We start from the raw sequence: 27,960 nt of genomic DNA, 5'->3' as shown, positions 1-27,960 counted from the left end.
TTACCAGGACAGCAATAATCAATTATAAACTTTATTTGAAAAAGACATATTTCACTACAGCAATGAAAATAAAATCCCCAGAATTAAATCTGTCAAAAAATGTACAATTACATAACGAAATCTTATTAAATGAAGAGAATACCACTTCTGGTTTAATGAAAATACAGATTGTTTTCAAGTGAAAAGTGAAAGTCGCTCAGTCGTGTCCGACTCTTTGTGACCCCATGGACTATATAGTCCACATAATTCTCCAGGTCAGAATACTGGAGTAGGTAGCCTTTCCCTTCTCCAGGAGATCTTCCGAACCCAGGGATCTAACCCAGATCTCCCACATTGCAGGCAGATTCTTTACCAGTTGAGCCACAACAAAAGCCCAAGAATAAGTGGACCACACAGTTCAAACCTGAGTTTTTTAAGGGCCAACCCTGAAACAGTAGAGAAACAGTAGAGAAATACTATTGCAGGGTTGACCCTTGAATAGCACAACACAGGTTTGAACTGTGTGGTCCATTTATACTTTTTTTTTCAGGTATGTATAGTCTGCAGTTAGCTGAATTCAGATCATATAGTACAGATGCAGAACCATGGATATGGAGGAAGCACAAGTATGGAGAGCCAACTATAAATTATACTCAGATTTGACTGCATGAAAGGTGGCACCCCTAACCTCCTGCTTAAGAGTCAACTGTAATTCTCTTCAAATCAGTACTATGAATGTACTCTAACTAAAATCAAAACCTCAAAAATGCTCACTAACAGCCAAGAAATTTCTGAAAAACATTAGGAATGCATCACTCCAACCATTTCTGAAAACATACCAGAAAACTGTAAACAATTCATTATTTATTAGGAAAACTAAATGCCTTAGAGAATTTAACACATAATAAAACACCACCCCAAATCAGGAAGAATGGATTTCAACAAATAGTTTTTGGACTTTTGAATAAAAGTAGCTTTGTACCTTGCACTCTTCACAGAAATTAATTCCAAATGGAGATCGAGATGCATACATAATTAACTTAGAAAAAAATACAGAACATGCTCTATCTATATTTTGAAATAAAAGTCCTAAAAATATTTATCAATTTAACTATATATAAATATAAAACATCTGTTTAAAAAAGATACCAAAAGTAAAACTAAAGACAAGCGACCAACTGGGAGAAAACACTGAAACAGATGTAAAAGACTAATATCTATATCCAAACTACATGAAAAACTCCTAACTAATTCATGAGATAAAAAGACAAATCATTCACAGAAAAATGAGCAGTGTTGGCAAAAGGCAATTCACATGTCTAAAGCAAATATATGAAAAGATGTCCATCTTTACCTTTACCTACTAGTAAAGGTTTTTCCTAAACATGAACAATAAAAATGACAATTTTTCACCTATAAATTAAAAAAATTTAAGCAATGAAGTATCTCTTTAAAACTGCCTAACTCTGGCTCAGCAAGTCAAAGCTTAAGCATACAATAAATCCTTATGCCCATACAATCATACAGGATGATACTCTTTTAGCACTGTTTGAAAAAAAAAGCAGTAAACTACCCTAGTGTCCATTATAGGCTAAGTAGGTTGTAGAACACTATACAAAAATCAACAGGTCAGATTAGGTGAGATTATATTCAAAGAGACCACGGAGAAAAGTTGCAGAATGATATACATATATCTATGTAAAAACTGAAGCTATACATTTCTTGTAGCAATTACATATATATACATTCACAGAAAACATGGAAGTGACTAAATGGAAAGTTAACAATTGTTACTTCTAGGGAAGGTATTGGGATTGTTAATCAAAAATAGACTGATGTTTTAAATGCAGTCATATACTACATTTGCAATTTAAAAGGTAAAGAAAAAGCAGCATGCACAAACTGATAACATTTTAAGAAAAAATATACACAAAAAATTTTCCTTTGATGGTGAACATACAGGAAAAATTCTGGAAGGTTACCTGCCAAAATGATGCTTTAATACTATCTAAAGCTATCTCCAATAATATACTGAACTCCTGTATTTTCATTTGAAAAAAAAGTTCCAGATTTGTCACAGTAATACAATTTCAGTTTAGCACTCTTATTGTTTTAGATATTTACAATGTTCACATTGTACAGAACTGTATACTGAAATTTGCCGTATCTTTAGATATAGTATTTGGGGCAAGGGGAAACAGTTTTTAAAGTTAGAACTTAAGTGATAATTAGGGCTTCCCTGGTAGCTCAGCTGGTAAAGAGTCTGCCTGCAATGCAGGAAACCCCAGTTCAATCCCTGGGTCAGGAAGATCCCCTGGAGGAGGGATAGGCTACCCACTCCAGTTTTCTTGGGTTTCCCTGGTAGCTTAGACAATAAAGAATCCCCCTGCAGTGCAGGAGAGCTGTACAATCTTCACACTGTACATAACTGTACACTGAAATTTTGCCATATCTTTATAATATAGTATTTGGGGCAAGGGGAAATACAGTTTTTAAAGTTAGAGCTTAAGTCATTACTAACATTTAAGTCAATGGCTTTATTAAGTTTATATACATTTCTAAAAGAACAAAGTACAAAACAATACTGGCTTATTTCTTTAGCAGTTTACTATTAATAATTCTACCTTTAACAAAAACACTTCACCATTAAACAAAAAACTTTGATAATTAAAGTTATCATTGATCAGCTTCTTGTGAAGACTATTCCTTTGGAGATTATTCTGTAAAACTATATCCTAATTAGAATGGCACTGGCATTCAGATACAACCAGCTGAATTTTATGAATAACACTACTTTCGACTATAAAAAATTTGAACTTTATTAATTCACTTATTGCTGAAGTCTTGAACCACAGAAACAACAATGATGAAAAAAGGGAAAAGTGCCAGAGCTGCCTGGTTTCACAATGGTTATGATACAAAAATGTAGTCAGAAAACAAAACAAAACAAAACAAAACAAAAATGTAGTCAGCAGTTTCTTTCCAAATAAAAAGGTCATCAGTGGGGAAGAAAGACCTTTGAAGGCTATCTTCAATGGAATTTGGAATTTCCCTCACCCATTCCAGGTATCTGTTCAACTGCCTCCTATAGCAAGTTGCCTTGTGAAAGCACCTCTCATATTAAAAAAAATAAGTTCCTTTAGAATGTACAACGGAGAGAGGACATTCTACAATGTACAGTGTAGTACAATGGAGAGAGGGTACAATGGAGAGAGGACTAGGTCAGTGTTATAACTATGTTTTCATCAAAGGCCACCAAGGAAAGACACATGTCTTTTTACCTCATAACATGAAGGCACTTTTTAAACATATATCACTTTTAACTTCAGTTTAACTTGGTAATACTTTACATGAGAGACCCAGCATACCTCAGTATGTTACAAACATTCAAAAAACACAAGCTTGGTGATGACAATTCAAAAGAAGTCATATCCAAGTAACTGATGAAGAAACTCAGAAAATGGATCATTTGAGAAGGCTCTTTACATCTTTAAAACAAAAGATAGGTATAATTTTATTTCAAGAAAAGTATTCAGCATGTAAAGTGGAGTCACAGTGACTGACTAGTCAGTAGTGCTGGCATTTATTTTCCTTTCACACTGAAACTTGGAAAACAAGGGTATGAGTTAAATTCAACCTCTTTAATAGAAAAGTCTTTGATTTAGCTACCTAACTTTATTTTTATAACAAAGCACTTTTAATATAATTTAAAACACACAGGCTTTGATTAAAGAGTAACTGTAAATGGATCCAGTTTTCTTCCAACTGTGACGACAACTTTGTCATTTCTTCCAGAAGTACTGGCTCTGAAGGAAGCATTTTCAGGTGCAACTGAAAAGAAAAATGATAGCTGAACATTTAATTTAAGAAAAGTAAAATTTTGTTTATGCTGGATTTAACTGTTTTACAAGGAACCTCAGAAGACACTACTCTTGATTTTTTTTCTTAAAGGCTGGTTTATTACAATCTCACATCTCCCTCTCCTCTATTATGAGTCTTCATGGTTCTGTCACTCTCTCAGTAAAACTGAAGTAATGACTCTCCTCTGTTTAAGGAGAGTCCCGATACACATGAAGAAACAAAGTCCTAGTTCTAAATTTACAACTGTGGTAAATTTTGGAAAAAATACAGGAACAATCTGCAGCATTTCTAATTTTTTATCCTACACACTACCATCTATAAATTTACTTTTTAAATAATTTCAAATAATTAAGTCAAGTGAAAACTGTTTTAGATATTTATGAGATAAATAATCTATCTACTATTACTGAAAATCAGCATCATCTACCTCCTTCAATATGTTATAGCAGTGAGATAAAAATGAGTTCTCCATTATATTCGTCATAAAAGCAACTCTGTTACTGTCAAATCGTTTGAAACTCCTTCAACCAGGACAGAAGTAAACCTTACTTTTTTCATGATCATTAAAAAAAAAACCTGCCAAAATGTAACTAAATAAAAACGCTAATAGGTTAATTATGTCTATGGATGATATAGAAGTCAGGGGGTTGAGTCAAAATTGTGCTGAGCTAAAAAACAGAAGTCAACAAAGAACATTTACAAGCTGCTGCCCCATCCAGCTATCCAGTATGGTAGTCACTAGGCACAGAAAGCTGTTGAAATTAATTAAATTTCTATAAAATGAGAAACTCAGGTTCTTAGTCACATCAGCCACGATTCAGGTGCTCAGTAGCCAGATGCAGTGAAGTATGGATACAGAATGTTTCCATCTCTGCAGACATTTCTGTCAGACAACGCTACTGTGGAGGAGGGCAAGCTGTGAAGTGCTGTCTCACATCTTAGACTTACCTTCAGAAACAGGGCGAGGTATGCCTGGGCTAACTCAAAATCCCGCTTTCTGTCCAACATTGTCCCAATCATCTTCAAGAAGCTCTTCATAATGCCTACTGAACCACCACAATCAGGAGACAAACTTCGAAGCTCTGTTTCAATTCCTGACGGGCCTAATTCTTTCAGAAGGTTAACAGCAGCTTCATCTACATTGTTTTAATAAGAATCCAGTTATTACCAACAATCATTTAAGAAACTAGTTTTCATTTCAAACTCAACAAATATTTAAATTTGCATTTTTAGCAATTTCTTTCTATTAAGGTTGTTAAAAATCTAATTCACATTTAGCACCAGACATTTTAACATGCTTATAAATCAGTCAGAACAAATTCAATATAAGAAGGCTACAGAAGTATACACCAAGTTATTAATAGTATTTGCTAGTGAGAATAAGATGAGGTGAGGGAATTTATTTTTGTATTGTTTATAAAAGTTATAAAAGTATCACTTGACCATTAACAAACATTAATACTACAGAAATATATGTGGGGAAAGACTCCACCTTATTCACTGCAAATCTACTTTTCCCTAGAAGTAAGCACTCTTGCTTCATATACATCCCATGAAAACATACTCTGCTGCTGCTAAGTCACTTCAGTTGTGTCCGACTCTGTGCGACCCCAGAGACGGCAGCCCACCAGGCTCCCCCGTCCCTGGCATTCTCCAGGCAAGAACACTGGAGTGGGTTGCCATTTCCTTCTCCAATGCATGAAAGTGAAAAGTGAAAGTGAAGTCGCTCAGTCGTGTCCGACTCTGAGCGACCCCACAGACTCCTCCATCCATGGGATTTTCCAGGCAAGGGTACTGGAGTGGGGTGCCACTGCCTTCTCAAAAACATAGTCTATACACTTATACAAGCATTTGATATTACAATGGCAATGACTATGCTTTTAGGTTTTTGCAAAAGAACAATACCACTGACAAGAGTCTAATACATTTTGTTTTTCAGTAGATATTAAATAATAGTGCCTCTCCTCTTTGCTCCCCCATAAATGTAACAAGTTACTCCTTTTATAATCCTGCTACTCTTTAGCTATCAGTACAAGTACCATTCTTTGACTTTTGCCAATGGAGTGATACTGGCATGAAAACACAAAACAACTGGGTCAGAAGACAAGAGGGTAAGTCAAACGGGAGAATGACTGTAATTCTGTTAATTGCTTACAGCTCTCATGATCATTATTAGCTATAGATTGTAGCTTTCAAAATTTACGACACTCAATTTTTTAAAAAAGTCTTTTTGTGTGATAATTTGGTAATGTCCGAAATTACCTAAAACAAAAGTCTATTGCAAACTACACTGCAAATCGCACTTGTAAATAAAAAGAAGAGCAAAAAAGAAAAAAATTCCAATTTTCCATACAGAAAGAAAGAGAGGTTCTCAAAAGATTATCATCTTAACACCTGAGTGTAGCATCACTCATCTACTGTAAACAAAGCAAAAATTACTTCAGATTAAAACCAAGATTTCAATCCTTTTGGCTTTTACTTTCAACTACTGAGAAATCTGCTAATATTTCACTCAATTCTCGTCATATAAAGTAACATAGTAAGCTGAATAATTTTATAAATATTATAAAAATTATAAATATTTATAAATATTATAAATTATAAATATAAATGGTAAAATATTTTATAATTTAACTTACATTTATTATTTACCAGTCCTTCCTCAAGTTTCAAGCAGAAATCTGATTTTTGAGCCAAAATTCCAAGATTTACCACTTTAGACTTAAACAAAAACAAATACACATTATTCAAAAACCACAATTATAACAAAAAATTTGTAGTTTATAATTAAAAGCTAGCATTAATTTACTCTGTATCTGTAAAACTGGGTCTTGGTTAAAACTACAAATGTACAGCATACCATGCACGCCCCGTGTGCCCAGATGCTCCTCTAACTGGGCTCTCACCTGCTGAGGATCATTATTCTGTTCAGGTGCAGCATATCTGGGTACAAGACCAGGAATAGTTGGAATAAAAAATGGTGCTGATTTGGGTACTTTGGGTGGTTCCTTTGGTTTATTCTTTTTCTAATTAAGAAAAATGAGAAAAGGAAAAAAAGACTAGTAATTATCTTGCCAACAGTTTCTAACAGTTAATTCCCACTTAATTTTTAAAAATCCCCAAAAGTAAAAAAAATGAAAAGAATTAAATTTAGATTAGGATACTGAAATGAAATCCCAAACAACCAATATACCACAGATATCCTTAAATTGGGCTTCGCAGTGCAAACCTCTAGTACTCTTGCTGATAAGGCAAAAGGAAAATGATAGGGTTCAGGAGAAGCTCTGAGGCAAAAATAGCTCATTTTCCTGAAACGTGAATATTTAGGTGAAGAAGTAACAAGCAATTTTGAACTTCTTTTACACTGAAATACAAGATGGGCTAGAAAGCAAAATTTACATAAATGCTCAACAGTTTTTCAAATTTCTCTTCTTCAAAAGAAATCTGGAGCCAGAGGCAGTCTCTACCATTAAAAGTAATTTAGTAAATTTTGTGTGTATGTGTGAAGCATTCCCCTAATTCTTCTATTTTATTGGAATTTTTATTTTTCCTTAGTACTTTGTGTTTTTAAAAAGCAATAGAATACTATCGTTCCTTCATAAACTATTTCAAGTGTCAGCAAAATTCTATCACAAAAATTCCACTGGAATTCCCACTGACAGAATTCAATTTTGGTGACATTGTTACATATCACTATCTCAAGAGAATTTGATGGACTCTTAAGAAGTCTCACAATTTTACCTTACACTACTCCTCTTCCATTCTTTAGGAACTGAGGGGAGATTTGCTTTTTGAAAGAAAGTCAGGGATATTTGTGGCCTCTTGGAGCCACAGCATAAAACAAAGTCGAACAAAGTACAGCCCATAGCAATGTAAGCACAGCCTTCTTTGTGATAGGGAAACTGTAGTAATGTAGTAAGAGTCAGTTACCCTTCCTAACTGACTGTTCTTGAGTTAGAAGGCAGTCACTGAGTTGTAAATAAAAACAAAAGGCTTTGGAGAAGTTCCACAGGGTTCTGGAAATTACCTAATTTCATAAAGGAAACGGTGAGTATAAAAGTTAACCACAGGACAAAAATAAAAATTCTAATTTCTTTCATTCAGAAGGAAATTAATATTGGAGGTGTTATAAAGAGCATTCATTCACATTTCTCTATATTTTTATGCAGAACAAACTGCATCTTAGCAAGAAGAGTGCCCACCAAATGTAGCTCAATTAATTGGGCATTATTCTAATTGGTCCCTCACACTCACCTACTTGTTCTTTTGAATGTATTGCTTTTAAAGCCATTCCATAAACTACTTCCTTTACAGTTGATAGATTAGACAATATAACTATGTACCTAAACAACATACCTTTATACTGAAGCCCAATCTTTCAAAAGGTGAGCAATAAAAAGGAGCACTTTCAAATTTTGAGTCAAATGAACATGTGAAAACTCTCTTTTCTTAGCCGAGACATGTATGTCTTTTCTGGTGCCAATTTACTAGCTACAAAAATAGTTAGGATGGCACGTCATAGCTATCTGTCAGTGTTCCTTACACTTTTTTTATGCCAGCCCATAATGTGACTTAGTACACACATAAACTCTAGTGACTGTATGTATGCTCAGTGCTGTGCTTAGTCTCTCAGTCGTGTCCAACTCTGCGACCATATGGACTGTAGCCTGCCAGGCTCCTCTGTCCATGAGATTCTCCAGGCAAGAATACCCAAGTGGGCTGCCATGCCCTCCCCCAGGGGATCTTCCCAACCTAGGGATTGAACCCAGGTCTCCCGCATTGCAGGCGGATTCTTTACCATCTGAACCACCAGGGAAGACCATAATTACTCAAGTGGGTAGCCTATCTCTCATCCAGGGGATCTTCCCAACCCAGGAATCGAACCAGATTGCAGGGAGCTTCATTATCAGCTGAGCTACCAAGGATGCCTAACTGTATGTATATATCTAACCAAGTTGAGTTTCATAAAACAAAACACCCTAATTCTCAGAAGATAATCTCTGAAATTTTCTAGTCTGTATGTTTCAGTTGCTTTTGATACTCACAAATAGGGGTCATGCAACATGCTTTGAAACACGTTAATTCATGCCATAACTGTCCATTTGTCATGTAAAACTGTAAACTCCTCAAGGACAAAGGGCCAAGTTATTTGCCACTGCTATTATCTCAGGATGCTACCTACTACCTAGTTCACACTAATTTATGTGCCTGAACCTAAAAGCAAACCTTCCTGTAGCAGACAGAGCAGGGTGTGGTATGATAAAGAGTGACTGAAGTTTACTTTTAAAAAGACCAGTGAAAGTATTCTAGTCCCCAGATGTCTAGAAACAGAAACATCACACATTATGATGACTTTTCCCCCCCCTCATTTCATAAGTTAAGTGAGATTAGGCTAGGCTTAAAACAATTTCTAATAGCTCTGTAGTTGCAGGCTATACTACTGCTGTATTTGAAGGTCCTTGAGTGCTCTCAAAGTAGATATATATACATGGAGAAAGTCTTGTAATAATATTAGATTAAATAGCATTCAGCTAAATGGTGTCTGCTGTACTATCTTAGGCATTAACTACTCCACCTAAAGACCTCCAAGAAAGGGAAGCTATCTTTACTAAAGAAAATACTTTTGGAATATGTCTTCAGGGGCCAATATTAAGTGTACTATCAGATTAGATCAGATCAGTCGCTCAGTCGTGTCCGACTCTTTGCGACCCCATGAACCGCAGCACGCCAGTATTACCTTAATAACATCAAGATTAAGAAGGTTTTTCCACCGGGATTCAGGAAGGAGTGACAGAGTTACCAACTGCTCATTCAACTGTTCTGGGGAGTCATACTCTATCATTTCCTCACTTGGTTCTACAGTTTCTTCTGATAATTCTACATCTTAAAACAAAAAATTTTCAAGTATAACAAATTAATGCTGAATGTAATTTTTATCATATAAAAGCAACTTAATTAACTTCAAATCCATTAGTATTTCACAACATGTTCACTCAGTATAACTCAATATAACTTGTAAACTCTATTCATTTTCTTATTTTCTCATATTAAGTACAATTTCCATCACCAGACTCAAAATATTTCTCCACTGTTTTACATGAATACTCCATCAATTATGTCTTTGTTTATACAAAGATTCATGAAGTCATTCAAAATACTTCATTAAGATAAAAAAATACTATGATTGAATGCATTAAACTGCCTTCAGTGGCAATATCCTACAGGTTAGGTTTATTATATTACTCTTCAAAAATTACTTTACTAGTTTTTGATTACCTTGGGTTTGACAAGTACCAGGAAGCATCACTACTGAAGGAACATAATCTGTAGGAAGTGGCCGTAATGAAACAACTGAATACAGGGAAATATTGGACCTGAGACATAAAAAACATAAGCAATATCACAAAATTTATTAAAAATATTTTCAGAGAAGCTTCGATTACTGGTAACAATCTCCACGATCTTGAATTTGGCTATAAATTCCAATCACTTGTAAAAAAAAAAAAACTCAAAAATAGACAGTATTAATTTCAAAATGCTTTGACTCATATCACAGATGTCATCACAAGAAAGCTGCCTATAAGTATTATGAACAGAGTCTTTATTTTTAATGTAGCACAAAAAAGTACTTGAGAGATTAGTAGTGGATAGTATTTTTATGGATAATATTTTTATAAGGTAACGTAACACCCATTTATTTATACTGCTTTGACAAATGGCAACCTTCATCTAAGGAAATTACAACTGAAGGAAAGATGGACTCAGAGCATTACGTCAGACGGTGATTACACGGATCAGATCCTTGGGGGTGCTGAACAGTCCTGGGTTCCCCTGTCTCTAGAATGGTCCTTTAAGTGCTACTTGACCCTGCGTCATAACTTTGGATCTGACTGACTAATCTGATCCACATCTGACTAATCAAGATGTGAATATCTGTCCCAAAGTGGGCTAATCATATTGTTTCCTGTACATAATGAATCTGGAATGGGAATTCCAGGTTCTGAGTTATATTAACAGCTGTACTATATACTCTGTTGCTGAGGTACCACAACACCATTCTTCTCTTATCTTGACTGTTCAAGCCTCAAAGATTCCAGGAGATACTCCATTCTGCTTATTAAGGTGACCAAGAGTCTATTTCTATTATACATTAAATTTATTTTCACATCCTAAAAAGTCAATTAGAAAACCTTGTAAGTAGAAAAGGAATTCATTTTTTTCTCTTCCTCAATAATAAGAGTTAAATTTTAAACTCACTTATCCTTTCTGCAAATAGAAGTCAAATAGGGTAACAAATAAAAATCAAACATGTTCAACTCTTTGCGACCCCATGAACTATACAGTCCATGGAATTTTCCAGGCCAGAATACTGGAGTGGGTAGCCTTTCCCTTCTCCAGGGGATCTTCCTGGCCCAGGAATTAAACCAGGGTCTCCTGCACTGTGGGGAGATTCTTTACCAACTGAGCTACAGAGAAACCCTATATTACTATCCTTTCTGCAAATAAAAGTCACAGATAAAAATCTGTGGCTAACAGATAAAAATCAAACATGTGTAGCTTAGAATATACACTTGAGCTGCTGCTGCTGTTAAGTTGCTTCAGTCGTGTCTGACTCTGTGCAACCCCATAGACAGCAGCCCATCAGGCTCCAGCATCCCTGGGATTCTCCAGGCAAGAACACTGGAGCGGGCTGCCATTTCCTTCTCCAATGCATGAAAGTGAAAAGTGAAAGTGAGGTCGCTCAGTCGTGTCCGACTCTTAGCGACCCCATGGACTACAGCCTACCAGGCTCCTCCGTCTATGGGATTTTCCAGCCAAGAGTACTGGAGTGGGGTGCGCTACCTAAATTATCAAGCAGAAGTTGACTTAACTGTAGATTTAAGGTGAACTATGTGACACTTCCATTTTATAAGTTAAAAAACCCCAAAAAACTGAAGGGCAACGTTAGCAACTATGACTGTCTGACAATATCATCTTCCTTTTTCTTCTTACCCCAGAAAGAACTGTATGAGAGAACTTACCACAGATAAACTCCAAGGTGGTCGACATGGGAGGTGGCCAGAAAGTCTCCAGTCGGGGACATAGTGACATTAAGAGGAGCCGAGTCCAACAAGAAGCTGTCTATAAGACTACAGAAAGAACCAAGACGTTACAGTCCTTCAACTCTACTAAAAAGGACACAATTCACAAAATATCATTTTGCTAAAAGAACAAAGGTAAGAGATGAAGAAAATGTTTGCTTTTTACTTTTAAATCACCAACACCAAAAAGTCATCACTAACAAAGAGCTTTGTCAACTAAGCTACGATGGGAAAATAATCTCCTCAATGAGAAAGACCCAGAACACTAAACAGATCAATTAATTTGAGAGAGAGTTTCAATAACAGGGAGAATACAGGAGACAATGCTGTTTTTCTGGAATGCCATTTTGGTAGGTTCGGAAACAATTCTAAAGATCACACATTTAAAATAATTTATCAGCATTCTCCTGTATTTGTTATGCCAGTGAAAATAACAAAAGGGGTAGGCAACAGAAGAAAGTAATAAAATGGCCATGGGAGAATGGCAGTGGGGAAAAAAAGTTCGGGCAATTCTGTTTTTCAAACAGGTGACCGTGTGCTACACAGCAAGCAGGAAACTCAGTCTATGCAGCAGCACCGTAAAGCAGTTCTCGGTGCTAGTCCACACGGACACTTCGGACAGCTGCAAGCAGGGGCTGTGAAAAGCTGGGGAGGAAAAGGGGGCGATGGCACCCCAGAAGACGACGCACAGCAGGCTCCTCAGAGAGCAGTGTGTGCGATGAACATGAACCTTACAGACGGGCAGGACTTCAACAGATGCCGATGGTCAAGAAAGCACCTTCTGGGAGAAGGAATGTGGAAGACAAGGCAAGGGGAACCGTGTCCAGTGAGGAATGCAGTTTGGTCTTGAATACCAAACATCTGAGTTTATCTTTTAATCAATGGAAAGCCACTACAGGCTTTTGAGCAGATAGCAGTATAATTTCTACTTTCATAAGAAAATCTGGCAGCAGAATGTAGAATATATTTGAACAGGAAGAACAGTGAGATTATGGCAGCAGTCATCTAACAAGCAGGGAAGATCTGAACTAGGATAGTGGCAGCGGGAAGCGAAATGAGGCGAATTTAAGGAGCAAACAGAAAGGCCTAACACACGGGCACGTTGCAGACGAGGCTCCCTAGGCTGGCTGAGAGTGCGAGTACTCTGTGCACCTTAAGAGGAGTATGCTGGTTTTAGTAAGAGCTGTTTCAAAAACTACTTTATTCACTGAAGCCATTACATTATCCATGAGAAGGCACGGCAAAACGACTGAAGTTCAGAATCTTTGGTAATTACATTATTTCAATAAATAAAATAACAGGAGTTAACACTGTTTTCAGTGTTCCATGCCAGAAGTATTCTGAGCACTTGTGACTACTAATTAAATCCTCACAACCCCATGAGGCAGATCCATCCTTACTCTACCCGTTAGAAAAATGAGGCCCAGTCATACTTGCTCAAGGTAGAAAGTGACAGAGACATACCTGTCACCAAGAAGTCTGCACACTTAATCACCAAAAGCTCAGGAACACCACTACTGAAACTAAAGGTACAGCAGCCGACAGAGCACACACCCAGAAGATGACTACAGTGTGACTCACGGAAACACTCTGAGCCGCTCAAATGTCACATGGAAGCCATGATTAAAGGACCCATACAAAATCTTTCTCAATCTGTTCAGAGTGATTAACAATTACAAACCTTAACTAATGAATACAAAATAGCAGGACAAGACTAAAATTAGCAGCACCACAAACAAACTAAAGTGGGCTCAGGACAATGACTGATGTTTAAATTCTCACTTATGGGAAAAAAATGTGATTAATAATCTGTCTGATTTCTGTTCAACCATTCCTTGGAAACTCATAAACACAGCTGCTTGGGGGATCAAACAAATTGGGGAAAAGGACATTTGCTAAACACTTATTATATACCAGAGACTGTCAAATTATTTAATTCATTTAATACAAACAACCCAGAGAAGAACCACTATCTCAATGTACACTGATGACTAAGCCTAAACTCAGGAATTTTAGAACTCACCATCTCTTTGTCTTAATACCTGCTCACTAAAGTGTGTGTGAGGGATGAAACTACCTGACATGTTCAGAATCTATCTGTTAAAGAGGAATCTACTGCTTGAGCAAATTTATTTTACTTGATACTATAATTATTTTGGCAAATTCACTGTGCAACACGGTTTCCACAGCTGTTGTGTGTGGGTAGACTGGCCTTCCATTATGTAAAAGCATCAAATCAAAGAAGTGGTTTTCCACATACACAGCATGTTTTACATGGCCACAGTTGCTCATAAAGCCTAAGTGTAAAGGTTTAATCCCAGACCTAACTACCATATTGTCACCTGCTAATCCTACAAAATGAAAAATTCCAGGTAAATTATAAGCTTTTTGAGAAAATGTTAAAAAAAATCCTCATTGTAAGGGGTCAGATTTTTAAGCACAGAGTCCCATGCATACAGGTAACATTAACTCACTTCTGATTATATTCTAAACCAGTGCAGACAATGTCTAGATGTTCAATCTCCAAAGTGATGGAATCCTCAAAGAACAGAACAAATGGATAGTTTTGCCTCAGTGGGAAATGCAAAACAAAATTCTATTCCAATTGTTCTCACGTAATGCCCCTCAGAAAGCAGGGGTTGGGTGGATGAGACAGAACAAAATGCAAAATTCTATTAAAACTATTTAATTTTATATTTTTCTCACCCTGAAAAGTGTTTAATCTAAACTCTTAAGAGATTAAAAGTAACCATAAATAAAAGGTGGTAGCAGATGACAGATAATTTCTGGGACAAAAATTTCAACCTCACTTCTCTGAGAACCTTACAAACAGAAGAAAATTTTCCACACTTAAAACAAAGAAACCACTTTACAGGGAACAGTTCAGTACCTATGCCTTTGTTTTAGATAGACACAATTAATCCCAGATGGCTGCATCTGCATATTACCACACCAAAGGTCTACTTATACACAGCTTCACATTGTAGCCTTTGTAATGAGTGTATTCATTCTTTACATATTTAACATGTTATGTAAATGATAAAACTGCTTACTGAAGAAAAAACTAGGAATCCCCAAAGCTTGTCATACTAATTATGTTTAAGAAAAGAAATGAAATTAAAAAAGTCAATGATTACCTACAACTGTATGGTCCTTACTGTATCTTCTACATCAAGAAAACCAAATCATCCTTAGAACATACCCAACCAAGGCTGGTACGACGACTGCTGGGAAATCTGTCTCTTATGCTGCTGCTGCTGCTAAGTCACTTCAGTCGTGTCCAACTCTGTGTGACCCCACAGACAGCAGCCCACCAGGCTCCCCCGTCCCTGGGATTCTCTAGGCAAGAGTACTAGAGTGGGTTGCCGTTTCCTTCTCCAATGCGTGAAAGTGAAAAGTGAAAGTGAAGTCGCTCAGCCGTGTCCGACTCTAAGCAACCCCATGGACTGCAGCCTACCAGGCTCCTCTGCCCATGGGATTTTCCAGGCAAGAGTACTGGAGTGGGGTGCCATTGCCTTCTCCGTCTCTTATGCTAACTACAGCAAAATCTCACTGACAAAACTATGCTGCCTCGGGCAAATCACTTAACTTCTGAGCCTCCATTTTCTCATTTGTGAAACGGGACTAAAACCAGTACCTCTCTAACAGAATATGAGACAAGATGAAAACTAAAAGCCCTCGAAGTGCCCAGAAGTCCATGGAAAAAGTCGACTGCAACAGGGCAGCAGCAATTGTGGGAGACTGCTTTTCAGCCTTCTCATTTGCTCCACTTCAAATCTTAACCAAAGAGGTAGTTATTTGTGTCTTTATTAAAAACATACTTTGGTCCAATCAGTGTAGATATTATTATCTTTTAACAATCCCTATGTGACTCATCTCTCACTCTTTCGTTCCCCCAGCTTAGTTTCTCTGTATTCACTTAAAACTGTCTGTGTTCACTGAAAAATAAGATACCAGAGTTGAAAACATGTCAGATTTAAATGTGTTCATCTTTTTACTAAAATAAGAAATTCAGCAAAAAGCCTTATGCTGAATCAAAGACTGGTGGCTCTGAATGCTACTTTCGAATCCTAATTTTTCCAACCCCCAAAAAACTTACCATTTTTAAAAAACGTTCTGACTATTTAGTACTATTCAACATTAACCTCCCTCTCTCATCTGATGTGAACTAAAACCACTAAAAAGGAAAATGAAAAGGGCAAAGTGTCAACTCTATTTCCTATACAACTTTCCTACTACAAAGCAATTCAAATCATGTTTAATTTTAGAAAACAGAAGAACAGAAGTCCAAGAAGCAAAAGACTAATCAAAATTCCTAATGGTACCTTAAAAAAAAGTTTTATTTTATTTTAATTAAGAAAGTACTAACTTGACTGAACTTTTTGAAGCTGGAGGACAGTCAACTGATTATTTATTTTGCTTGACTCGACTTTAAGTAAAAGAGAGAGACACTGTGGACAAAGCTGCCCAGTTGTTAGAGCTGGACCATCGGTGGCACTTCTGCTGTCTACGCCAAGCCCTGTACACAGGCTGTGGACGGCTGTGTCTCATTCCTGAATCAAACTTGAAGGGAAGTAAGGACACGAGGGTTTTTCCTTTCTAAAGGTCAAACTGCTTTCAGGTATGAGCTTATCTAATTCCTGAGAAACAAGAGGAGCAGAACTGGACAGATCTTAACTGAGCAATATTCCTGAAGACTGAACTACCTTCCCACTCATCTTTCTCATCTCTCTCTTTCCTCATTGTACGTTCCTTTCCCATCACTCCTTTCACACTCCACCTAAGGAATTCTTTGGTGAGTGATATGACTGCAAGTTGTGTGTACTCCTACATAATTTTTAGCAACAAATTACTCTCTGTAGGTTTCTACTGATCAAATTATTTAACAGAATTAATGTTTTCTCTTCAAGTGCTGATTTAGTAGCAAGTTTCAACCTATGACAGGTTTCTTAACACTGTTGGGTTTTATCCAAATCTTAAGACACACATTTCCATTACGTTAAGGTATCTAAATGTCTTCTTTCAAGAATTATGTTAGAGACAGAAAATATATAATATACACAAAGTTAAGGGTTCTGACCTCTTAATTCAGTATCAACAACAACAACAAAATACAAAAAAATGCTCAGAATAAGTTTGCAGTCCTAAAGTATGATCTCTAGTCTGGAGTATTAAAAAGGCCAGATGAGCTTTCTTAAGTGAGTTTATGCAACTCACTTCTACTTCTCAATTTTGCAGGAATAGCGAACCTAAGAGATTGGAATTTCCTCACTATCATCTCTTTCAGCACTAATCTCTTAGTTTGAGATCAAACACACTTCAAGGATAAAATATAAGTCAGGTTAGAAAAATCTCCAAATACAGTCACAGTCAAAAAGCACATAATCTGTTAACAACAGGTAAAAGTCACATGTGAAGACAATGACTAAGAAAACTTCTGCTAAGGTTAGGGATTTAACAACTCACCACCCAGACGGAAGGTCCCAAGTTCTAATAGAGCAATCCATTGAAGCACTTATTAACCAACGACCATCAGGGCTGAAAGTCTTTAAATTGAAAGAAAAACATAAATATTATAGCTGTGTACACATGTATGGATGTGTCTATGTATATTTGTATCTGTATATTTAACAAAGAATGTAAGAAATGAAAAGATAATGCACACTTCATTAAAAAATGTTTGATGCATAAAATGTAGACCACCTCATCTTATATAAAAGAAAATACCATTTCTTATATACCCCTGAGGATACTGCTAAGGATTAGGCTTTTACATGAATTATAAAACTTTTAAAAATGAATAGTAGTACATAATTTTTACTCCGTAATCTATTTATAGACAATTAACAAATGTTTGACTACTGTTTTTAACATAAATCTGTGCTGACAACATTCAATTAGAAATATTTTATTAGCCTAATTTCATTTATAAAGTATCAATGAAGCTTTGAACAAAGCTACATTTCCAAGAAGAGTCTATTCCAAAATGATTTTAAAGAATGCAAATTCTCTTAATGTAGAGAAGTTACTGAAGTTGTTCTTGTAGATTCAGCTAAAAATCTTTTCTTCCTTAATGATGTTTTAAATATAATTTAAAACCACAATAATATTTTCAAAATAAAATGTAAACAATCAACTACTCATGACACCATAAAGAAGTTGTATCTTCTCTACAAGATAGAAATGGAAGAATACCATGAGGTTAAACCAGGTCAAATGTGAAGAAAGATGGAAAAGGAAAACTTTTAAGTTCATATTGAAGTAACTGTTCATCCAAGAGACTAAACACACCACAGGGATTATGACCATTGCTTTTTGGATTATGACCATTCATATTAGCAAATGATAACTGGAATAAGTGAACTCCAACGTGGTCACCGGGCTGCAATGATACTATGGAAACTTAAACCTGAAAGTATAGAGAACTCAATTTACAGAAGGATAGTGTAGATAATGAGGAATGGGAAAATGACTCTGACAGCTAAAGTCATGTTATAAAGGCTCACAGATTTAATTGAAGAGGAGTAATTTATTCTTGACTAGGAGAAACTCCACACATAACTCAAAAGGAAAGAAACAGGAAGAACAAGTTGGCTCTGACAGATGTTTTCAAAAATGAAACTTCATTCAAATTACTTCACTCCCACCCTCACTGCTATAGTTGCTGTCACAACAAATTCTGCTGATGAGTAGTTATGCCAATTTCTTATCTACAGAACAAAGTAATTTCCTGGCCATTTCACCCCTATTTTTAAGGAAATGGGTACACATTGTAAATTCAGATTTTTGGTGTGAGAACTGATAAGTGAATACAGCTTGTGGGGGTGCCACTAAAGGGCTAGAAATTTGTTTTATTTCTGTTTCAAGTAAATCAAGATACCTGCAACTGATGTAAAGTCTTCAACATACACTGCTTATACTGAGTACTTCTTACCATATTTCCCACCATAAGAACATAACAGTAAGATAAAATACATATTCACTAATTAAACTCTTTTGAAATTAAGATAAACATTAGAAATAACACTAAACTAGAATAAACCAAGTATTAGATATGCCAGGTCTCCTACTATTAATTCATTATGCATGCAGAAAACAAAAATGAGTTCTCTCAGCTTAGTTTAATACTAAGTCAAAAATGATACCTATGTTTCAATGAATCATTCTGGCCTTGTTTAGAGTTAAAGAGAAAAAATGAACTCTTGGATATATATTTTAATGTAATGGCATTATCCTCCTGAGAAATATTAAAACTTCTTTTCATTCTAAATTTTCCTTAAAAAAAACCTGCTTTGAAAATCAGTCTCCAAATTATTTACTTTGAACATCTCATATGATGAGTTTAATGCCATTAAAAGATAGCAGTTTCAATTATTAGGACATTTTTAACCTAAATAGAAATAGAAATTAATCAAGTTTTGTTTTAACATCTAAAGTCTGTTTTACCATGTCATTTATTTGGCCTTGGTGTCCAGAAAACTCTCTGACAATCTTCCTAGTTTCTATGTCCAAAACACTAATGGAGAAGTCGTCCAAGGCAAGTCCCAGAATGCCACTAGCAAGACAAACGCATTAGTTTTAACAAACGAACAAAAACAACCTCTTGAAACTAAAATCTCACAGTCAAGTTTTGTTAATCAAGTATACCTTTGGGGTAAGTTAAACAAAATGTTCTTTCATATGAAAAGTTTGGTTTTTGTTAAATTATATACAGCTGACCACTTTACAAGAGGGTTAGGGCACTAACCCTCTACAGTCAAAAGTCTGCATATAATTTTACAGTTGGCCCTCCCCGTCCACGGCTCTGCATCTGTGGATTCAACCAACAATGGATTATGTACTGCTATCCTGAAGTATTTAGTGAAAAAAAGCTGTGCGTAAGTGGACCCGCACAGTCCAAACTTGTGATGTTCAAGAGACTACTGTACCTTACTTAAATTAAGAACTTTTTCTAAAAACATCAAGAAGAAAATCCATCATCATTAGAAGAAAAACTTTACCTGTCTCTATGTAGCAGCATCAAATTTGGAGATGAATCGAGGCTCACAGAATGAATTAAAACTTTGTTTTTAAAGTTCCAGAACTTGAGTACTCCTTCACTACCAGCTGTAATTGTCAACTGGTTTAATCCATCCACTGCAACACCTCTAACAGATCCTTTATGGGCTTTAAAGCATATGTTAAAAGAAAAAAGAAATAAGAATTGCAATGGCCTCTCCAAACACTACACAAAGAGTGATTACTTTATTTGAATATCTAAGTTCCCACTATTCAACTTCCCTAAAATCTTTAATGTGGATTTTAGGAACAGAGGGAAAATTATTCTACTACATGAGTAATAACAAAATCTACCATCAGGTTGATGCCATGGAAGGTTTCAAAAAATAGTTAAGATACTCTGTTTAATACAAGGAGAAGGAACCAAACACTTTAATTTCTATAATAGCCACTTTCCCTTAATACAACTATGATTTCATTCTCTTTGAGTATTTCAATGAGGTGTTCTGCCACATAGGGTTGACGATAACCCATATGCAACTTTAGCGAAATGCCTGGAACTCAAGAATTTAATAAATGCCAGTGACAGTTATTAGCCTTTTATCTATCTATAATACTTTTTTAAAAAAATAAGAAAAAGAAAAAAAAGGCTGATACCTTGATCCCTGCCGAAACTCCCCCGGTGTATACCAGACTGCATGTTATACACATCAACAGCTCCCGATGAGAGACCAATCACAGCAAAGTTTCCACAGGAAGTTATATCTACTGCCTTAGGAAAAACAAAATTAACACAAAAGACACAGAAAGTAACTAATATTTTTCTTGTACTTTACGTTTTCCAAAGTATTTATCAATTGTCTCATTTTTTAAAAAAGATAGTAAATGCATTACTTCATTAATTTTCTTAAACATAATTATTTTGGGGTGTATTAAAAATATCTGCTTGATTCTGCCTCCCTTCTCTAAGTATCGAGAAATCCATACTTCCAAGATGGCAAAATATAACCAAAATTAACTTCATTGAAATTTAAATGACATATCAACTGGTATTTGATTTTTATTTTATTCACAACAGTGCTAAAGTCAAAGCATTCCATTGCCTGATTTCTTACTACCTTACTTTACTTTTGTAATTGCTTCTATAGCAGATACAAAAGTGAAACCATATTAGTTTCAGTTCAAGGGAAAAGTCCCCAGTATTTTAATTACAACTTCGTTTTTTTTAAGGAAGGAAATATACAAGGTAACTAGAGAAGGAAATGGCAATCCACTCCAGTCTTCTTGCCTGGAACACTCCATGGATGGGGAGCCTGGTGGGCTTCAGTCCACAGGGTCGCAAAGAGCTGGACACAACTGAGCACACAGAACACACAAGATAACACGTGGAAAACATCCAGTTTATCAAGTGTCTGTAAAACAAACTCCTATTTAACACTTAGAGAAGCAATGTTATACTAAAAAGATGCCTTTTCTTTCTGTTAAACACATGAGACTGGCTACATGGGGGTCACGGCCAGAGAAAGCCTTCCCTACCACTGTGTGTTAGTCAGATGCCACCCACCTGGGAGTCCATTCAAAGACTGCTGGCTTATGCCGAAAGAAAGAGATGACTTCTAAGACCCAAAAGAGAATGCTTACTACAGGATATCTGTTCCAAACAGTAAGACTGATACACCACTGAGTCAAGATATATTTACATAGCATCCGCATTTAACTGTGTTCAACTTATATATATTTTTCTAGATAATTATAGCGTATTTCTTAGAAAATGTTTTTATATAAGAAATTATGGACTAAAAGCTTAAAAAAGTATTCTGTCTTCCTAAACAGAAAACTAACATAATTTTACCTATTTTGAATAACTCAGAAATTTATGCTGCGTTGTACAGTTATGCTCTTAGGAACTAATGAAGATACTAGGCTATATTGCTGAGATTGTTTAGTCGCTATGTCGTGTCTCTTTGCGACCCCACAGACAGCAGTCCACCAGGTTCCTCAGTCCATGCGATTCTCCAGGCAAGAACACTGGGATGGGTTGCCATTTCCTTCTCCAGGGGATCTTCTTGACCCAGAGACTGAATTCACGTCTCTTGCATCAGGCAGGCGGATTCTTTACCCTTCAGTCACAGCCTGTAAGTAATGACGGTCCTGAAGGCACTATTATACCCTAGTCCCCCATATCCAGAGAATACGTGACAAGACCCTCAGTGGATGCCTTTAATGGCGGGCAGCACCAAGTCCTACACGTACAGGCTTCTCCCTATACTAATGGGCAAGCAGTGTATACAGCACGGACATGTTAGATAAAAAGATGATATTAGACTGGGACAGTGCTATTCAGATGGCATACAATTTAAAATTTATACATTGTGTACTTCTGGAATTTTCTATTCAGAATTTTCAGACTGAAGTTGAATAACTGAAACCATGGATGGGGGTACTGCTGTACTTTTTGGAACCTGAGTTTATTTTAATAGGCTTTATTGTTGTTAACAGGATGGCTTCTAACCTATTTTTTTAAGACAGCAAAACAAAGGAAAAATGAATAAGGTGAGGGTTACCTGTGAGTGAAAAACTGTACTCTGTGCACTGGCTGTCTAATAAACACTGGTTTATTGCATACTGGTTACTGCCTCTGCTCCAGACAGCTAACTCTGCCAGACAAATGACGCAGCACCAGCTAAGTATCACTGTGCTTGTGTCTGTGAATATATATTGTGTGTACACACACACACACAACGTCCTGTGGGTGATCACTATAGGCTAAGAGTTAAAAATACAGGTTCTAGAAGGAGTGGTCTGAGGTTCAAATCCCAGTTTACCACTCGGTACTAGTTTTACTAATCTTGGGCATATTACTCATTATATTAAGCCTCAGCCTCCGTTTTACTATCTATAAAAAGAGGCTAACAATATTCCACATCATAGGACTGTTGTGAGAATAAGATAAAATAGCATGTGCCAGGCAGAGAGCCTGGAACAAAGTAAGCACACAAAAAATGTTAGCTGTAACTGTTATTTACACTACTATTATTTTAATAGCTACTCAACTGTTCAGGTAAACTTGAGAAGTTTAAGATAGAATCTCTATGGCTTAGAAATCAAAGTTTAAGAGTGGAGTTTTGTACTATGGAGAACAGAGCATACACACTGACCAAAAAAACCCGTACAAAATAGGATCAAAGTAATTATATTTCCATACACTAGCAAAAACAATCCAAAATGAAATTAAGAAATCTATTTACAGTAGCATTGAAAAGAATAAAATACTAGGAAAAGTTTAACCAAAAACGTAGGAGACTGGTACACTGACAACTATAAAACATTGGTAATAGAAATTAAAAATCTAATTAAATGCAAAGCCATCTCATGTTTATGGATCAGAAGTAATATTAAGATGGTAATACTCCTCAAATTGAGGTGTATAATCAATAAGATCTCTATCAAAATCCCAGCTGCTTTCTTTGCAAAAACTGACAAGCTGATCATACTGAAATTCAATAGACCAGAATAGCCAAAACAATCTTGAAGAACAAAAAATTGGAAGATTCAATTATCCTGATTTTAAAAAACTTTACTACAGAGTGACCATACTCAAGACAGTGTCATACCGGCATAAAAAAGACAAAGACTCACTCAACAGAACAATCGAAGAGACCTGTGAATAGAAAAAAGCCCTCATGCATGTCAAACAATTTTTGGCAAAGGTACCAAGACCATTCAATGGGGAAAGAATAGTGTTTTGGGCAAATAACACTGACATAACTAGACATCCAAAGGCAAAAGCATGAACTTGGACCCCTATATGATATCGTACACAAAAATTAACCTTAGAAGGGTTACAGATCTAAATTTAAGAGCTAAAATTATGAAACGCTCAGAAGAAATTACAAAAGTAAATCTTCATGACCTTGGGTAAGGCAATGTTTTTCAAAAAACCACAAAAATGGCTAGACTTCAAAATTAAAACCCCTTTATGCTGAAATGACGCCAACAAGAAAAGGAAATGAGAGCCCACAGAACGTGTGTGCTTAGTCGCTCAGTCGTGTCCGACTCTTTTTGCGACCCTCTGGGCTGTAGTCTGCCAGGCTTCTCTGTCCATGGGATTTTCCAGGCAAGAATACTGGAGTGGGTTGCCATTTCCTTCTCCAGGGGATCTTTCTAACCCAAGGTTCGAACCCACATCTCCTCCATCCCCTGCACTTCAGGTGGATTCTCTACCCACTGAGCATCAGCCCACAGAACAGGAAAAACTATTTGCAAATCGTATATCTGATAAGGGACCTGTATCCCAAATATATAAGGAGCTATTACAATTCAAGAGTAAAAAAATAAATAACTCCATTAGACAATGGGCAAGTAACATGAACAGACATTTCTCCGAAGACATAGAAGTGGCCAGTAAGCCACTGTAAGAGAAAAGACTCTGATGCTGGGAAAGACTGAGGGCAGGAGGAGAAAGGGGTGATAGAGGATGAGACAGGTGGATGGCATCACCAACTCAATGCATATGAAAAGATGCTCAACACTGTTAAATCACTGGGAAAATATGAAACAGAAGCCACAGTGATAAACTACTTTATACCTACTAGGACAACTCCAGAATCACTGCAGATGGTGACTGCAGCCATGAAATTAAGAAGCTTGCTCCTTCCTAGATAGCATATTAAAAAGCAGAGACATCACTTTGCCAAAAAAGGTCTGTATAGTCAAAACTATGGTTTTCCAGTAGTCATGTATGGATGTGAGAGTGGGACCATAAAGAAAGCTGAGCACTGAAGAACTGACGCTTTTGAACTGCGGTGTTGAAGACTCCTGAGAGTTCCCTGAACTGCAAAGAGATACAACCAGTCCATCCTAAAGGAAATCAGTCCTGAATATTCACTGGAAGGACTGATGCCAAAACTGAAGCTCCAATAACTTTTGCCCCCGGATGTAAAGAGCTGACTCATTGGAAAAGACCCTGATGCTGGGAAAGATGGAAGGCAGGAGGAGAAGGGGACGACCGAGGATGAGATGGTTGGATGGCATCACCAACTTGATGGACATGAGTTTGAGTAAACTCCGGGAAATGGTGATGAACAGGGGAAGCCTGGCGTGCTGCAGTCCATGGGGTTGCAAAGAGATGGACACAACTTACATGACTGAACAACAAGGACAGCAATAATCAAAAGGAACAAAACTCTTATACATTGCTGGTGGGAATATAAAATTGTGCAGCCACTTTGGAAAACAGGTTGTCAGTTCCTTAAAAACATTAAACAGAGTTACATTATGTTAGGTGATCTAACAAGGTACAAATACAGAGAGAACAAAAACATATGTCCACACAAAAGCTTGTACAGCATTATTTATAATACCCCCAAACTAGAAACAATACAAATGTCTATCAACTATCAATGGCTAAACAAAATGTGGTTTTATCTACAGAATAAAATAGTATTCATAAAAGGAATAAAGTACTGATACATCCTACAACATGGATGAACCTTAAAACATGCTAAGTGAGGAAGACAGTCACGGAGGCCATATATTATGATTCTATCCGTGTGAAATGCCCAGAATAGGTATTGAAGTTGCCTGGGTTGGGGAGATGGGGGAAAAGTGAGAGAATGAGGATTATTGTTAGTGGGTATAGGGTTTCTTTTTTAGTGATGAGAATGTTTTAAAATTAGACTGATTAGATTTTGGTGATAATAGCAAAATTCTATGAATACACTAAAACCCACTAAAGTATACATTTTAAATGAATGAATTTCAAGGTAAGTAATTTTATATCAGTAAAATTTATTTTGAAAAAGCAGAGGCAACAATTCTGCAAACCAAATTTGACATCATTTCTATATAGCTTAAAATCTGAACTCAATAGAAGACTTACATTATTATCAAAAGAAAACAAAATAAAATGTTAATAGAGTAAGAAGTTATAAGTTAACAGTGGCATTTAGAAAATTATATTTAAAAAAGGCTTAGACAGTACTCAGTCAGACAAATAAATAACTTCTACATCTTTAACTCAACTAAAGATTTACCTGAATCTTACTCCTACATTGAAAGAGAAAAGGAAGGAAGAAACCTTAAGATTCACATTCATTGAATATAACACTATATACTCAACATAATTCAGGTAAGAAAGTATACTGATAAATGCTGAAACCCACCTCAAAGAGTATTCTAAGTAATCCTATATTAAACAGAAAATTTAAATGACCAATATACTACATCTAGTCTAGCAAAGCTTAACTTAAATCTATAGTAAGTTAAAACCTTAAAGATTTTAAAATTTTAAAATAAGTTTTAAATAAAATACATTTATTTTAAAATAAATAAAATATAAATTAAAACCTTAAAAGATTTTAATAAAATCATAATAAATTTTTATTGAAATTCTAATAATTTTAAATCTTAAAATCTATAATAAATTTATATATATATATAATCTCATATATAATTTCCAGCTTCTCTCCAAGCTGGAAAACTTTAACACTATTAGGGAATAATTTCAAAATGTTAAACTATGTTCTTCGTTCTTTCAACGAATATTGCCAGTAACAAAACTGAGTTTAATAAGACAACCACAGGACAGTTCTATAGGAGGAAGCGCCCTCGCAAACACGTCACTCACTGTCGCAGTTGTGCTGTCTGTCTTCAGCCCTGCTGGCCTGAGAAAGTGAGCACCTATGGTAGATCTCTGGTAGTTCCAGGTGGAGCAGGAGAGCTTACCCTGATGGCAAGCAACGATACCATCCCAGTCACTTTCACGAGCTTCCTCTAAAACATAATTTAAATCGCTCATTCACTCACCTATTTAATAAGTATTTAATACTCTATGTTATAATTTACCATTAAGACACAGTATGGTAAACAGGTAATTCCTGCTAACAATGAGTTTCCAATCGAACAAGAAATTCTGATTAGAAGACATTACAGTAAGATTAAGTATCTTTTTAAGAGTATTCAGGAGGAGTTTACTAAGAGATCTGGGGAGAGTAATAAATGGCTCCTTGAAAGAAGTAAAACAGGTAGAAATTAATGGATTGGGGGTGTGGATTGAGACACACACAGACGGGCCCAAGCGTAACTCGAACAAAATTAGGCACAGAAAGTAAATGCAGTATTTTCCTGAGGGGTGGGAGAAGGGCAAAGCCACTGGTCCACATTACCAACAGTCTTAAAAGCCATGTTAAGAAGAGCAGATTCCATCCAAAAAGGTAATTAAGGGGTAATTAAGATTTTTGAGCATATGACAGGAGGTACTTAAAGTAAAAAAAAAAAAATATTACTCAGGTTGCTATAAATGGAAATGGTGATAAACAATTATTTCTATGACAGTTTTCACTCAACAGTCTTCTCATCTATCTACATTTTTCTTAAAATTGTTTCTTGGAATGATGCACTGCTCCAACAACACAGTTCACTAAGACCGCCGTGTGTTCATATCTTAATTAAGTTAGCCAAAGCTCCATATTATCAGTTCTCACCTTCTACATTAGTGACTTTCTTATACCAGGCTTATGAGAGAATAAATTAGAAGACTTACAAAATAGAATAGCAAATATGTTTATTATAGTTTAGGGAGAACAAAGCCTAGAATTAATAGATAACAAGTTCCGATTATAAGTCAGTCATTTTTGGTCTTCACACAAGACTTGCATGCATTTGGGATGCATCCTGGATTCTTACTATTGTTTGCCAAAACATTTATTAAAATGGAAGAAATAAAGAAATATATTCAAGTGACCCTCCAGATGCTTATTAGTATTTGTAAAAACATTTACTAAAATGGAGAAAATAAGAAACACACAGAAGGAAATAAATGACAGGGCAGAACTCGAAACACAACACGAAGCTTCTTACCAGCTGCGAACTCTGTGACGGGTGGGAGTCTCACAGACATGGTGTTCTGAAGTCCTTTACGTTTGACTCTCTTTTTATTTATTAATCCTGGGGTTAGGTGAGAGGGGAATATAGCTATGAATGTATGATGAAAATGTATATAAGAGAAAAGCTAATTCGTTGAACTTTTTATGTAAAGTTC

The 27,960-nt window shown here is 36.0% G+C and overlaps 1 protein-coding gene across 2 annotated transcripts in view; it reads right to left on the bottom strand.

The window, feature by feature from the left end:
• Nucleotides 1-17: 17 nt before the first annotated feature.
• WDR36 (WD repeat domain 36) overlaps nt 18-27,960 on the bottom strand; it is a 45,099-nt gene continuing 17,156 nt past the window's right edge. For both annotated transcript variants that reach the window (XM_086413407.1, XM_086413408.1), the window contains 13 exons: nt 27,780-27,866; nt 26,548-26,693; nt 20,577-20,691; nt 19,922-20,087; nt 19,368-19,476; nt 17,388-17,467; nt 11,862-11,969; nt 10,117-10,214; nt 9,578-9,723; nt 6,747-6,866; nt 6,480-6,561; nt 4,789-4,976; nt 18-3,810 (listed from right to left, as the gene is read on the bottom strand). In XM_086413407.1, coding sequence (XP_086269533.1) covers nt 3,661-3,810; nt 4,789-4,976; nt 6,480-6,561; nt 6,747-6,866; nt 9,578-9,723; nt 10,117-10,214; nt 11,862-11,969; nt 17,388-17,467; nt 19,368-19,476; nt 19,922-20,087; nt 20,577-20,691; nt 26,548-26,693; nt 27,780-27,866 — 1,595 coding nt within the window. In that variant the 3' untranslated portion in view covers nt 18-3,660. The remainder of the gene's footprint in view (nt 3,811-4,788; nt 4,977-6,479; nt 6,562-6,746; nt 6,867-9,577; nt 9,724-10,116; nt 10,215-11,861; nt 11,970-17,387; nt 17,468-19,367; nt 19,477-19,921; nt 20,088-20,576; nt 20,692-26,547; nt 26,694-27,779; nt 27,867-27,960) is intronic.

Source organism: Bos grunniens, chromosome 7, assembly GCF_055505025.1.
Source record: "Bos grunniens cultivar Pamir isolate PY7600 chromosome 7, Bosgru_T2T1.0, whole genome shotgun sequence".
In the NCBI taxonomy this organism is placed as follows: Eukaryota; Metazoa; Chordata; class Mammalia; order Artiodactyla; family Bovidae; genus Bos; species Bos grunniens.
The sequence above is the reverse complement of the archived record's forward strand: the minus strand, read 5'-3'. Positions and strand labels throughout refer to the sequence as shown.